Here is a 14,175-nt window from a genome sequence, read left to right as displayed (position 1 = left end):
TATCTCTCAGACATGAAAAGATAGTTGAAAAGAAACAATATGTACTATCTCCTTCCTCCTTTTCTCCTTCCCCACTACATAATTTTGTTTTTTGGTTTTTCATTTTTTTTTTCCAGTTGTTTCTTGTGAAAATCCAGTAGTCCAAGATGGAGTTCTGGAAAATCCATCAAAACCACCCTATTCATATGAAACGACACTAATATTTAGTTGTAAACCTGGATTCACCTTGGAAGGGAGTGCAAAAATCACATGTGACTCTAACAGCAAATGGACCCCTGATCCTCCAAAATGTCTCAAGAAGGGTAAATCTTGGAAACATTGCTGCTATGTTTGCACTGCTTTTAAGATCTTTGTATTGTAAATATATAGGGTTTTTTAATGATATTTTAAGGACTTATTATGTGATAGCCACTGTTCTGAGCAGTAGAGTAGATACAAGATAATCAGGTTGGACCTAGTCCATGTCCTAGAGGAACTCACCATGTTAATCTCCATTTTACAGGTGAGGGAACTGAGGCACAGAGAAGTGATGTGACTTGCCCAGTTCATTCATTCAATCGTATTTATTGGGTGCTAACTGTGTGCAGAGCACTGTACTAAGTGCTTGGGAGAGAACAGTACAGTAATAGATTCCATGCCCACAATGAGCTTACAGTCAAGAGGGGGAGACAGACATAAATGTAAATAAATAAATTACAGACGATTTAAACAAATTACAGACAGTGCCCAAGGTCAAACACTAGTCATGTGGTGGAGTTGGGATTAGAATCCAAGTCCTCTGACTTCCAGGCCCAAGATTTTTCCGTTAGGCCATGCTGCGTCTCAATTTAAGCAACAGTTTGTGTTCAAAGTTCAATTACTGTCTCTATTTTTAAAGCTACGCTCTTTGTACCTGTCTGTATTTCATCCTGTTTGAATTGAGATCCTAAGGAAAATCAGGAAGTAGGTGTGAAAATAAATTTAGTCAAGTCTGTCTGCAATCGAAGATTTTGTAATTGGGTACTTCATGAGCTCTTGTATTTTCCGTGGAAGCTTTGGGTATTCTGTGTTGCAAATGGATATTTGTAAATTTGTGGTTTGTCAAAGTGGACAGCAGTGAGTAAGATAGGGAGGGCATGACTCTATGAATCATGGGATCTTGGAAAATTGGGAGTGGTGACGAGAGTGTGGCCATGGGCTGAAGAGCTTTGAAGGCCCTCATTCAAAGTTGGATTTTTTACACTGAAAAATTGAGATCAATCAGTTCTTAGTGAGCACTGTACTAAGCACTGGGGAAAAGGCAAAGAATGAGTAGAAATGATCCCTGTCCCTAACGAGTTTTCAACGTTATGTAAATTAAAATAATTTACAGATCGCAAGAAGTAATAGAGTATACAGACACGTACACAGTGGTAGAGCCTAGTTGGTACAGAATCAATTGTATTGTGTTATTGTATTTAAGACTGTGAGCCCCTTGTGGAACGGGGACTATGTCCAACCTGATTAGCTTCTACCTACCCCAGTGCTTAGAACAGTGCTTGGCACTTAGTAAGCACTTAACAAATATTATTATTATTATTTGAGTGCTCAAAAATTCCCTGCACAAAACAAAGTTCTGAAATGCCAATTGATGGGGATATAAATTGGGGAGATTAGAAATCAATCGGAGAAGGCCTCCTGGAGGGGATGTGAATTCAGAAAGTATTGGAAAATGGGGAGAGCGGTGGGCTGTTGAGTGCAAAGGGTGGGAGAGAGTTTCAGGCAGGGGAGGGATCTGAACAAGAGATGGGAGAGGCTAGAATGAGGTACTGTGAATAGGTGAGCTTGAGGGGGAATGAAGCAGGTGAAAAGAATGGACATGTAGGAAGGAGAGGGATGATTGAGTGTCTTAAGCCGAGGGTCTGGAGTTTCTGCTTGATGTAGAAAGGAATGGGCAGCCATTGGAGTATGTTGAGGAGTGGGGAGAGGTGTGCAGAAGGATGTTTTAGAAAATTATCTGGTAGCAGAAGGAAATATGGATTGGAGAGGAGAGACTGGAAGCTGGAGATCAGTGAGGAGGTTGACAAAGTAGTCAAGCTAGAAACAGTATGTTTCAATGTAATGATCTGAAGAGAGAAGTGTCAAGCAAAGCTTAAGGAAGTTGACTTAGAATGGATTGGGGGAAGATGGGACAGAGGAGAGATCAGGACTGTTTTCAGCTATTTGTGATCTTTGCTTTAGGTTTAGAGGGTAAGCCAACCCCCCGAATTGCAACTCTATTGTTTTGAATTATTTCTTTGGTAATTTTTAATTTAGTTAAATCTTTAAACTGCATCGCCACCCCGTGCTTGTTTGCAAATTGACTTGGTCATTTTCTTTAGCAACTCTGTGCCCTCCACCGCAAAATATTGCCAATGGAGCATGGCAACGAAACGGAAGTGAAGAGTTGGTAGCTGGAGCATCGGTGTTTTATACTTGTGACAGCGGTTTCTCACTTATTGGAAACAGAGATCTTGTTTGTGGCAGCGATGGAACTTGGAATGGCCCTCCCCCAGAATGTAAAGGTGAATAGCTAGCATGATAGGGGCGGAACGGGTTACGGAGGGGAAGAGTAATGAGGCAGTAATGTCTGTAATGAGGTACTTTAATCAATCAATCAATGGTAATTATTGAGGATTTACTGTGTGTGGAGCAATTTACTAAGCACTTAAGAAAGTACAATGATAACATTGTAACAAAGTTGGAAGATACATTCCCTACGTACATAATGTTCACTTGAACATTTTAGGGGTGAGAGTAACAGTAGGGAAACATTTTGTTAGTAGGAGTTGAAACAATGAAGAAATCATCATCATCATCAATCGTATTTATTGAGCGCTTACTGTGTGCAGAGCACTGTAATAAGCGCTTAAATGAAATGAAAACTACTCAGTAAAATCAATAAAGCTGAATTCTTGATGGATCCAAAGTAGAGATGGCCAATGAGGTGAATGAAAAATGTTAAAAAGCCTGAATCCTCTTTATCACTGGAATCATTAGCAATCTGTTGCTATCTTCAATCAATCAATCATATTTATTGAGTGGTTACTGTGTGCAGCGCACTGTACTGAATGCTTAGGAAGGGACAGTACAACAGAGTTGGTAGACACCTGCCGACAGTGGAAGTTCTGAAGTGCCATTTGTGAAGGATGTAAGTGGGGGATTAGAAATTAATTGAGAAAGGCCTCCTGGAGAGGATGTGAATTCAGAAGGTCTTTGAAGATGGGGAGAGCAGTGTTTCAGGTGGGGGAGGGGTCTGAGCAAGAGGTGGGAGAGACTAGAATGAGGTACTGTGAATAGGTTAGCTTGAGGAGAAATCATGCAGGCAAGCTGAGATGCAGTGTGTGAAAAGAATGGGCACCTAGGAGGGAGAATGATGATTGAGTGTTTTAACCAAGGCTCAGGAGTTTCTGCTTGATGTAGAAAGGAATGGGCAGCCATTGGAGTATGTTGAGGAGTGGGGAGATGTGTGCAGAACAACTTTTTAGGGAAATATCTGGCAGCAGACTGAAATATGGATTGTAGAGGAGAGACTGGAGGCCGGAGGTCAGTGAGGAGGCTGATTGAGTAGTCAAGCCAGGATACAGGGTGTTCCAGTGTGAAGATCTGAAGGGGGAGGTGTCATGGTCCTAACCAACCTTGAGGATATTTACTTAGGATGGACTGGGGGGAAATGAGGCAGAAGGAGAGATCGGGTCTGTTTTCAGGTATTTGTGCATAACTCATCTTTGCTCCAGACATAGCGGGTAAACCAAATGCTCAAATTGCAACTCTGATTTTTTCAAATTTCTTTGATGATTTGTGATTCAATTCAAATTTTTAAACTGTATCACCATCCCATGCTTGTTTTCAAATTGACTTGAAGTCATTTTCTTTAGCCACTTTGTGCCCTCCACCGCAAAATATTTCCAATGGAGCATGGCAACGAAATGGAAGTGAAGAGTTGGTAGCTGGAGTGTCGGTGTCTTATACCTGTGAGAGAGGCTTCTCACTTTCTGGAAACAGAGATCTTGTTTGTGGCAGTGATGGAACCTGGAGTGGCCCTCCCCCAGAATGTAAAGGTGAAGAGCTAGCAGCATAGGGGTGGAATGAGTTGCAGAGGGGACGAATAATGAGGCTGTAATGTATGTAATTAGGTACTTCAATCAATCAATCATTCAATCAGTGGTATATATTGAATGTTTACTGTGTGCAAAGCACTTTAGTGAGCACCTAGGAGAGTACAATATTAAATATTATAAAGCCTGAATTCTCTTTATCACTGGAAGCATTTGCAATCTGTTTCTTTCCTCAATCAATCAATCAATCAAATTTATTGAGTGGTTCTGTGCGCAGAGCACTATACTATGCACTTGGAGGAGTGCAGTACAGCAAAGTTGGTAGAGATGTTCTCTGCTTGCACTGGAATTTCTGAAGGGCCAGTTGTGTAGGCTGTAAGGTGGGGAGAATAGAAATTAATTGGGGAAGGCCTTCTGGAAGGGATGTGTATTCAGAAGGTCTTTGAAGATAGGGAGAGCAGTGGTCTGATGATTGCAAAGAGGGAGAGAGTTTAGTGTAGGGGGAGGAGTCTGAGCAAGAGGTGGGTGAGACTAGAATTTGGTACAGTGAATAGGTTAGCTTCCCGGGGAATGAAACAGGCAAGCTGAGATATAGTGGGTGAAAAGAATGGGCGTGTTGGAAGGAGAACGAATGGACATGTAGGAAGGAGAGTGATGATTGAGCGTCTTAACCGAGGCTCAGGAGTTTCCGTTTGATGTAGAGAGGAAAGGGCAGCCATTGGAGTAGGTTGAGGAATGGGGAAAATGTGCAGAATGTGCAGAATGTTGTTTTAGGAAACTATCTGGTAACAGAAGGAAATATGGTTTGGAGAGGAGAGACTGGAGGCCAGAGGTTGGTGAGGTGGCTGACCGGGTATTCAAGCCAGGATAAAGGATGTTCCAGTGTAGAAATCTGAAGAGGGAGGTGTCATGATCAAAACAAAACGTGAGGCTGTTGACTTAGGCTGGACTGGTGGAAGATGAGACAGAAGGGGAGATCAGGTCTGTTTTCAGTTATTTGTGCATAACTGATCTTTGCTTTAGGTGTAGCGGGTAAGCCAAACCCCCAAATTGCAACTCTGTTGTTTTGAATTGTTTCTTTGGTAATTTGTAATTTAGTTAAATTTTTAAAATTGCATCAGCACCCCATGCTTCTTATCAAAGTGACTTGATCATTTTCGTTAGCCACTTTTGTGCCCTCCACCTCCAAATATTGCCAGTGGAGCATGGCAACGAAATAGAAGTGAAGAGCTTGTAGCTGAAGCATCAGTGTCTTATACCTGTGAGAGAGGTTTCTCACTTATCGGAAACAAGAGATCTCATTTATGGCAGTGATGGAACTTGGAGTGGCCCTCCCCGAGAGTGTGAAGGTGAATAGCTAGCAGCATAGGAGTGGAATTTGGTGCAGAGGGGATGAGTGATGAGATTGTAATGTCTTTAATGAGGCACTTCAATCAATCAGTGATATTTATCATGTGCTTACTGTGTGCAGAGCACTGTACTAAGCACTTCTGGGGGATATAACGATAACAATATAGCAAATTGGTAGACACGACCCCCTTCTACTTAATGTTCACTTGAACTATTTAAAGGTGAGAGTGACAAGAGGGAAACATTTTATTAGATTGAGTTGAAATGATGAAGAAATTAAAACTAAGCAAAAAAAATCAATGAAGCCAAGTATTTTTAGTGGATTCAAAATAGAGATGGCCTTTGAAGTGAATGAGAAATATTAAAAAGCCTGAATTCTCTTTATCACAGGAAGCATTAGCATCTGTTGCTCTCCATTTCAATCAATCAGTCATATTTACTTCGTGGTTACTGTGTGCAGAGCACTGTTCTATGCACTTGGGGAGGTACAATACAAGAGTTGGTAGAAACGTTCCCTCCCCACAGTGGAAGTCCTGAAGTGCCAGTTGTGGAGGATGTAAGGTGGGGAGAGTAGAAATTAATCGGGGAAGAAAGACCTCCTGGAGGGGATGTGAATTCAGAAGGTTTTTGACGTTATGGATAGCGGTGTTCTATTGCGTGCAAAGAGGGAGAGAGTTTCGGTTAGCGGGAGGGGTCTGAGCAAAAGGTGGAAGAGACTAGAATTTGGAACAGCGAATAGGCTTGCTTCAGGGGGAATGAAGCAGGAAAGCTGAGATGAAGTGGGTGAAAAGAATGGACATGTAGGAAGGAGAGTGATGATTGAGTGTCTTAACCAAGTCTCAGGAGTTTATGTTTGATGTGGAGAAGAATGGGTAGCCATTGGCGTCTGTTGAGGAGTGGGAAGACGTGTGCAGAACGACTTTTTAGGGAAATATCTGGCAGCAGAATGAAGTATGGATTGTAGAGAAGAGACTGGAGGCTGGAGGTTGGTGAGGAGGCTGATTGGGTAGTCAAGCCAGGATACAGGGTGTTCCAGTGTGAAGATCTGAAGGGGGAGGTCTCATGGTCCTAACCAACCTTGAGGATATTTACTTAAATTGGACTGGGAAAAGATGAGACAGAAGGAGAGATCGGGTCTCTTTTCAGGTATTTGTGCATAACTCATCTTTGCTCCAGACGTAGTGGGTAAACCAAACCCCCAAATTGCAACTCTGATTTTTTCAAATTCCTTTGATGATTTGTGATTCAATTCAAATTTTTAAACCGAATCACCGCCCCACGCTTGTTTGCAAATTAACTTGAAGTCATTTTCTTTAGCCACTTTGTGCCCTCCACCACAAAATGTTTCCAATGGAGCATGGCAACGAAATGGAAGTGAAGAGTTGGTAGCCGGAGCATCGGTGTTTTATACCTGTGAGAGAGGTTTCTTACTCACTGGAAACAGAGATCTTGTTTGTGGCAGTGATGGAACCTGGAGTGGCCCTCCCCCAGAATGTAAAGGTGAATAGCTAGCAGCATAGGTGTGGAATGGGTTACAGAGGGGAAGTGTTAAAAGGCTGTAATGTCTATAATGAGGTACTTCAATCAGTCAATCAATGGGAAGTGTTAATGAGGCTGTAATGTCTGTAATGAGGTACTTCAGTCAATCAATCAATCAGTGGTATTTACTGAGGGTTTACTCTGTGTGGAGCAATTTACTAAACACTTAGGAGAGTACAATGATAACATTGTAACAGCTTGTAAATGCATTCCCTGCGTACATAATGTTCATTTGAACAATTTGGCGGGTGAGAGTAGGAGAGAGGTGGGGAAACATTTTGTTAGGAGTTAGGATGAAGAAATGAAAACTATTCAATAAAATCAAGAAAGCTGAATTCTTGGTGGATTCAAAGTAGATATGGCCATTGAGGTGAATGAGAAATGTTAAAAAGCCTGAATTCTCTTTATCACTGGAAGAATGAGCAATCTGTTGTTACCTCTTCAATCAATCGATCATATTTATTGAGTGGTTACTGTGTGCAGAGCACTGTACTAAGTGCTTAGGAGAGGACAATACAACAGAGTTGGTAGACACATTCTCCGCTGAAAATGGAAGTTCTGAAGTGCCAGTTGTGGGGGATTAGAAATGAACTGGGGAAGGCCTTCTGGAGGGGATGTGAATTCAGAAGGTCTTCGATGATAGGGAGAGGAGTGGTCTATCTGAGTGCACAGAGGGAGAGTTTCAGGTGTGGGGAGGGGTCTGAGAAAGAGATGGGAGAGGCTAGAAGAGAGTCTAGAATGAGGTACGATGAATAGGTTAGCTTGAGGGGGAATGAAGCAGGCAAGCTGAGATGTAGTGGGTGAAAAGAATGAACATGTAGGAAGGAGGGTGATGATTGAGTGTCTTAACCAAGGCTCAGAAGTTTCTGCTTGATGTGGAGAGGAATGGGCAGCCATTGGAGTACATTGTGGAGTGGGGAGACGTGCAGAATGACTTTTTAGGGAAATATCTGGCTGCAGAATGAAATATGGATTGGCGAGGAGAGGCTGGAGGTCAGTGAGGAGGCTGATCCTGTAGTTAAGCCAGAATAAGAGATGTTCTAGTGTAGCGATCTGAAAGGGGAGGTGTCATGGTCAAAGCGAAACTTGAAGACGGTGACTTAGGGTGGATTGGGGGACAATGGGACAGAACGAAACAGTGTAGTTTAGTGAATAGAGCACAGATCTGGGAGTCAAGAGGACCTGGGTTCCAGTTCTGGCTCTGTCACTTGTCAGCTTTGTGACCTAGGGCAAGTCACTTCACTTTTCTGTGCCTCTGTTACCTCATCTGTAAAATGGGGATTAAGACTGTGAGCTCCGTGCAGGACATGGACTGTGTTTAACCTAATTAGCTTGTATCTACTGCAGCACTTAGTACAGTTCCTGGCACATAGTAAGCACTTAACAATGCCATAAAAAAGGAGAGATTAGGACTATGTTCAGGTATTTGTGCATAACTGATCTTTGCTCTAGTTGTAGAGGGTAAACCAAACCTAAAAATTGCCACACTATTTTTTTAAATTTCTCTGATAATTTGTAATTTAGTTTGTTTTAAAACTGTATCACCACCCTATTCTTGTTTTCAAGCCATTCAATCAATGAATCATATTTACTGAGTACTTACTATGTGCAGAGCACTGTACTAACTGCTTGAAAGAGAATAATAGAGCAGAGTTGGTAGACCCATTCCCTGCCCACATTGGGCTTGCAGTCTAGAAGGGGAGACAGACATTTAGATAAATAAATTGTAGATATGTACATATGTGCTGTGGGGCTGAGGGTAGGTAAAAAAGGATGCAAATCCAAGTGCAAGGATGATGAAGAATAGAATGGGAGAAGAGGAGATGAGGGCTTAGTTGGGGAAGGCCTCTTGGAGGAGTCGTGCTTTCTATAAAGCTTTGAAAGTGGGGAGAGTTAACATTTTTCTGAAATGAAGAAGGAGGTCATTCCAGATGCAGGATGTGGATGAGAGGTTAGTGGCAAGATAGAAGAGAATGAAGTACTGTGGGTAGGTTGGCATTAGAGAAGCAGCATGGCTCAGTGGAAAGAGCACGGGCTTGGGAGTCAGAGGTTATGGGTTCTAATCCCAGCTCCACTGCTCATCAGCTGTGTGACTTTGGGCAAGTCACTTAACTGCTCTAGGCCTCGGTTACCTCATCTGTAAAATGAGGATTGACTGTGAGCCTCATAAGGGACAACCTGATCACCTTGTATCCCCCCAGTGCTTAGAACAGTGCTTTGCACATAGTAAGCATTTAACAAATACCATTATTATTATTATAGGAGCAAAGTTTGTGGGCTTGGATTCTAGTAGGAAATCAGAGAATGAGGTAGGAAGGGGTAGGAGATTGAGTGCTTTAAAGTCAGTGGTAAAGAGTTTCAGTATGCAGAAGTGGATGAGCAATCACCGGAGGTAACTGAGGTGTGGGGAAACATGGACTGAATGGTTCTGTAGAAAAATGATCCAGGCAGCAGAGTGAAGTGTGAACTGAAGTAGGGAGAGACAAGAGGCAAGGAGGTCAACAAGGAGGCTGATGCAGTAATTAAGGTGGGACAGGATAATCAATCAATCAATCGTATTTATTGAGCGCTTACTGTGTGCAGATCACTGTACTAAGCGCTTGGGAAGTACAAGTCGGCAACACATAGAGACAGTCCCTACCCAGCAGCGGGCTCACAGTCTAGGATAAGTGCTTGGATGGTTATGGTAGCAGTTTGGATGGAGAGGAAAAGGTGGATTTTAGTTATGTTGTAAAGGTTTAAACCAACAGGATTTGGTGACAGAATGAATTTGTGAGTAGAATGAAAGAGATGACTTGAGGATAATAACAAATTTACAGGCTTGTGAGACAGGGAGGATGGTGGTGCTGTCCCCAGTGATGAGAAAGTCAGGGGGACAACAGGGTTTTGGGGGGAAGATGAGGAGTTCTGTTTTGTACATGTTAATTTCAAAGTGTTGGTAGGTCTGCCAGTAGAGATGACCTGAAAGCAGGAGGAAATGTGAGACAGCACATGTAGATTGGGGAATCATCCTCATGAATCTGGTAATCAGTCAGTCGTATTTATTGAGTGCTTACTGTTCATCCATTCGGTCATATTTTTTGAGTGCTTACTGTTTGCAGGGCACTGTACTAAGCACTTGGGAGAGTACAATATAACAATAAACAGACAATGAGCTCTCTGTATTAAGCGCTTGAAGTTGAAGCCAGGGGAACAAATGAGTTCTCCAAGGGAGTGGGTTTAGATAGAAAAGAGAACTGAACTGAGCCTTGAAGGACTCCCACACTTAAGGGGTGGGAGGCAGAGGAGGAGCCCCCGAAAGAGATTGAGAATGAACGGACAAAGACGAGGAGAACCAGAAGAGAAACAGATTTTTTTTTCTGACAATGTAGTAGCAGATACGTTCATTCATTCATTCAATCGTATTTATTGAGCACTTACTGTGTGCAGAGCACTGTACTAAGCGCTTGGGAAGTATAAGTCAGCAACATATAGAGACAGTCCCCACCCAACAGCGGGCTCACAGTCTAGAAGGGGGAGACAGACAACAAAACAAACCATATTAACAAAATAAAATAAATAGAATAAGTATGTACAAGTGAAATAAATAGAGTAATAAATATGTACAAACATATGCATATATACAGGTGCTGTGGGGAGGGGAAGGAGGTAAGGTGGGGGGATGGGGAGAGGGAAATGTGCAAAGCACTGTTCTAAGTGCTGGTGAGGTTACAAGATGATCAGATTGTCCCACGGGGGGTTCACAGTCTTCATCCCCATTTTATAGATGAAATAACTGAGGCACAGAGAAGTGAAGTGACTTGCCCCAAGTCACACAGCTGACAATCGGCAGAGCCGGGATTTGACCCCATGAACTCTGACTCCAAAGCCCGTGCTCTTTCCACTGAGCCACACTGCTTCTCTTGTACAGATTGTCTGTGCTGGGGAGGGGAGCCCAGCCCCAGGGAGCCTCAGTGGAAGGTGGTTCTCTAGGGGTTCTTGTGCTCTGTCTGTGTCCTGGCTGCTTTTCTTTCATGGCTCTCCTGCTCTATCAGTGTCGGAGCTGCTCCCTCAGGGCTCGTCTGCTCTCTGTCCAGCCTACTCTTCTCTTGAGGCTCTCCTGCTCCACTGTGTCTGGGCTACTCTTTTTGGGGGGCTCTCCTGCTATCTCTCTGGGCTACTCTTTTCTCGGGGCTCTCCTGCTTTGCCCTGAGGACCCTCCAGCCTCGGAGGCTGAAAGGAAAGATTTACGTGTCAGCAAACTGGACAGATGGTGCAGAAGTCACTCCCCCCCACCCAGGCTAGCCCACCATCTCTGCCACGGGCCCAGCCAGCCCAGGCTGTTTTCATGCCGGTCCTTGGATAGACCCGAGAGGCCCCTTGGGGTGCACGCTGACCCCTGAACTCCTGTGACCTTGTAAGCCATGGCCTCCTTCCCCAGAACAAGAACCTGGATCGGTTCCCATGTATGTATGTTCCCATGTATGTTCCCTCCGCTCCTCCACCGCTGATCTCCTCACCGTACCTCGCTCTCACCTGTCCCGCCATCGACCCCCGGCCCACGTCATCCCCCGGGCCTGGAATGCCCTCCCTCTGCCCATCCGCCAAGCTAGCTCTCTTCCTCCCTTCAAGGCCCTGCTGAGAGCTCACCTCCTCCAGGAGGCCTTCCCAGACTGAACCCCTTCCTTCCTCTCCCCCTCGTCCCCCTCTCCATCCACCCCATCTTACCTCCTTCCCTTCCCCACAGCACCTGTATATGTGTATATATGTTTGTACATATTTTTTACTCTATTTATTTATTTATTTTATTTGTACATATCTATTCTATTTATTTTATTTTGTTAGTATGTTTGGTTTTGTTCTCTGTCTCCCCCTTTTAGACTGTGAGCCCACTGTTGGGTAGGGACTGTCTCTATATGTTGCCAATTTGTACTTCCTAAGCGCTTAGTACAGTGCTCTGCACATAGTAAGCACTCAATAAATACGATTGATGATGATGATGATGTGATGCGAGCCATGTCGCTGGTCAGCAGCGAGGGCGAAGGTGAGCAGAATGAAACCCGCAGCCTGCAGGACAAGCTCAACTCCACCATGAAGCTGGTGTCTCACCTCACCTCACAGCTCAATACAACTTGGCGTGAGATGGGGAAACAAACAAAAAACACAAGAAAAGAGAAACTTTGCCTAATTTATGTTGAGTACAGATACCTGACAATTTTTAGTTTCAAATCATGGACAGCAGTTTGTAACTGAACGTAGATAAGGAAGGATTGGCCCTATGGATGGTGTGATCCGTGAACATTTTGGAGTTGTTGAGAATTTCTGCACACTTTTATCTTTATTCACTTTTCCATGAAATTTCCATGGGGTTCATCAGGAATATAACCCCAAGGACAGGAAAAGGAGAATCTGGAATCTGCAGCTCTCGTTGTTTGTTAACTTCTCATTAGGACATGTTAACTCTGAGAGATCATTCAGCCCCCAATACCATTTCTGAGCATGGATCTGAGAGTCAGTAGAAGCTCGATTCTAATCTAATTTAATGTTGCTTCATTCAGTCATATTTATTGAGCGCTAGCTGTGTGCAGAGCACTGTACTAAGTGCTTGGAAAGTGCAGTACAGCAATAAAGAGAGACAATCCCTGCCCACAATGAGCTCACAGTCTTGGGTGGTGGGTTGAGGGGGAGACAGACATAAATAGAAGTAAACAGGTATCAATATAAATAAATAAAATTAAACATATATACATAAGTGCTGTGGGGCGGGGGGGGGTGGGGAAGAGCAGAGGGAGCGAGTCACTTATTTTCTGTGTGACCCTGGACAAGTCACTTCACTTCTCTGTGCCTCCCTTACCTTATCTGTAAAATGGGTATTAACAGTGTGAGCCCCATGGAGACCTGGACTGCGTCCACCCTGATTAGTGTGTATCTACTCCACTACTTACTGTGGTGCCTGGCATATAGTAAGTACTTCACGCTGCTGCCTGGATCAACTTTGTGCAGAAACACTCTGGGAATGTTACTCCCCTCCTCAAAAATCTCCAGTGGCTGCCAGTCAACCTATGCATCAAACAAAAACTCCTCACTCTCGGCTTCAAGGCTCTCCATCACCTCGCCCCTTCCTACCTCACCTCCCTTCTTTCCGTCTACAGCCCAGCCTGCACCCTCCGCTCCTCTGCCGCTAACCTCCTCACTGTACCTCGTTCTCACCTGTCCCGCCATCGACCCCTGGCCTGGAATGCCCTCCCTCCGCACGTCCGTCAAGCTAGCTTTCTTCCTCCCTTCAGAGCCCTACTGAGAGCTCACCTCCACCAAGAGGCCTTCCCAGACTGAGCCTCCTTTTTCCTCTCCTCCTCCCCATCCCCCCTGCCCTACCTCCTTCCCCTCCCCACAGCACCTGTATGTATGTTTGTACAGATTTATTATTCTATTTATTTTACTTGTACATATTTACTATTCTATTTATTTTGTTAATGATGTGCATCTAGCTTTATTTCTATTTGTTCTGACAACTTGACACCTGTCCACACGTTTTGTTGTCTGTCTCCCTCTTCTAGACTGTGAGACTGTTGTTGGGTAGGGACCATCTCTATATGTTGCCACTTGTACTTTCCAAGCGCTCTGCACACCGTAAGCATTCAATAAATACGATTGAATGAATGAATGAACAAATACCATAAAAAACAAACAAACAAGTAAAAAAACAGAGGGCAGTGACAGGTGAAGCCAAGGTTGGATAATGTTCCTAAAATTTTCTTGGTATAGGTCATGAAACATTATAGCTAACATCTGATTATTTTCTCCAAGGGCTCATTATTGTAATGTCATTTAAGTTTCGTTTCAACTGTATTTTAGACATCTCTCAAACATGGAAAGATAATTAAAAAGAAACACTATCTTTTAAAAATGCAATAATCAGGGATCATTTCCTTCCTCCTTTACTCTTCCCCAATATGTCATATTCTTTATTTTCTTTTCTAGGTTTCTGTGAAAATCCAGTAGTCAAAAATGGACATGTGGTTGAACAGTCATCACCACCACCCTATTTGTATCAAGCCACACTACGATTTAATTGCAGTGCGGGATTCACCATGGAAGGGAATCCAAGGATTAGATGTGAAAATGGCAACTGGATCCCTCCCCCTCCACTCTGTCGCAGTAAGGATAAATTTAGGAAAAATTGCTGCCAAATATTTATACTGCTTTTAAAATTTCCGCATGTAAATAAGAAGGTAATTTATGTGGCAATACG

General features: G+C 43.5%; 1 protein-coding gene across 7 annotated transcripts in view; it reads left to right on the top strand.

The window, feature by feature from the left end:
• CD55 (CD55 molecule (Cromer blood group)) overlaps nt 1–14,175 on the top strand; it is a 58,311-nt gene that overhangs the window by 23,922 nt on the left and 20,214 nt on the right. For 5 of the 7 annotated variants that reach the window (XR_005451833.1, XM_038748865.1, XM_038748863.1 and 2 more), the window contains exons 7-11: nt 117–302; nt 2,340–2,522; nt 3,876–4,058; nt 6,723–6,905; nt 13,905–14,081. Coding sequence is in view for 6 of the 7 variants with exons in the window: in XM_038748865.1 (XP_038604793.1) it covers nt 117–302; nt 2,340–2,522; nt 3,876–4,058; nt 6,723–6,905; nt 13,905–14,081 (912 nt within the window). In the remaining variant the exon portion in view is untranslated. The remainder of the gene's footprint in view (nt 1–116; nt 303–2,339; nt 2,523–3,875; nt 4,059–6,722; nt 6,906–13,904; nt 14,082–14,175) is intronic. The other 2 variants (XM_038748861.1, XM_038748864.1) reach the window with 2 other exon arrangements.

The sequence above is a fragment of the Tachyglossus aculeatus genome, chromosome 7 (genome assembly GCF_015852505.1).
Source record: "Tachyglossus aculeatus isolate mTacAcu1 chromosome 7, mTacAcu1.pri, whole genome shotgun sequence".
Lineage (NCBI taxonomy): Eukaryota > Metazoa > Chordata > Mammalia > Monotremata > Tachyglossidae > Tachyglossus > Tachyglossus aculeatus.
The sequence above is the reverse complement of the archived record's forward strand: the minus strand, read 5'-3'. Positions and strand labels throughout refer to the sequence as shown.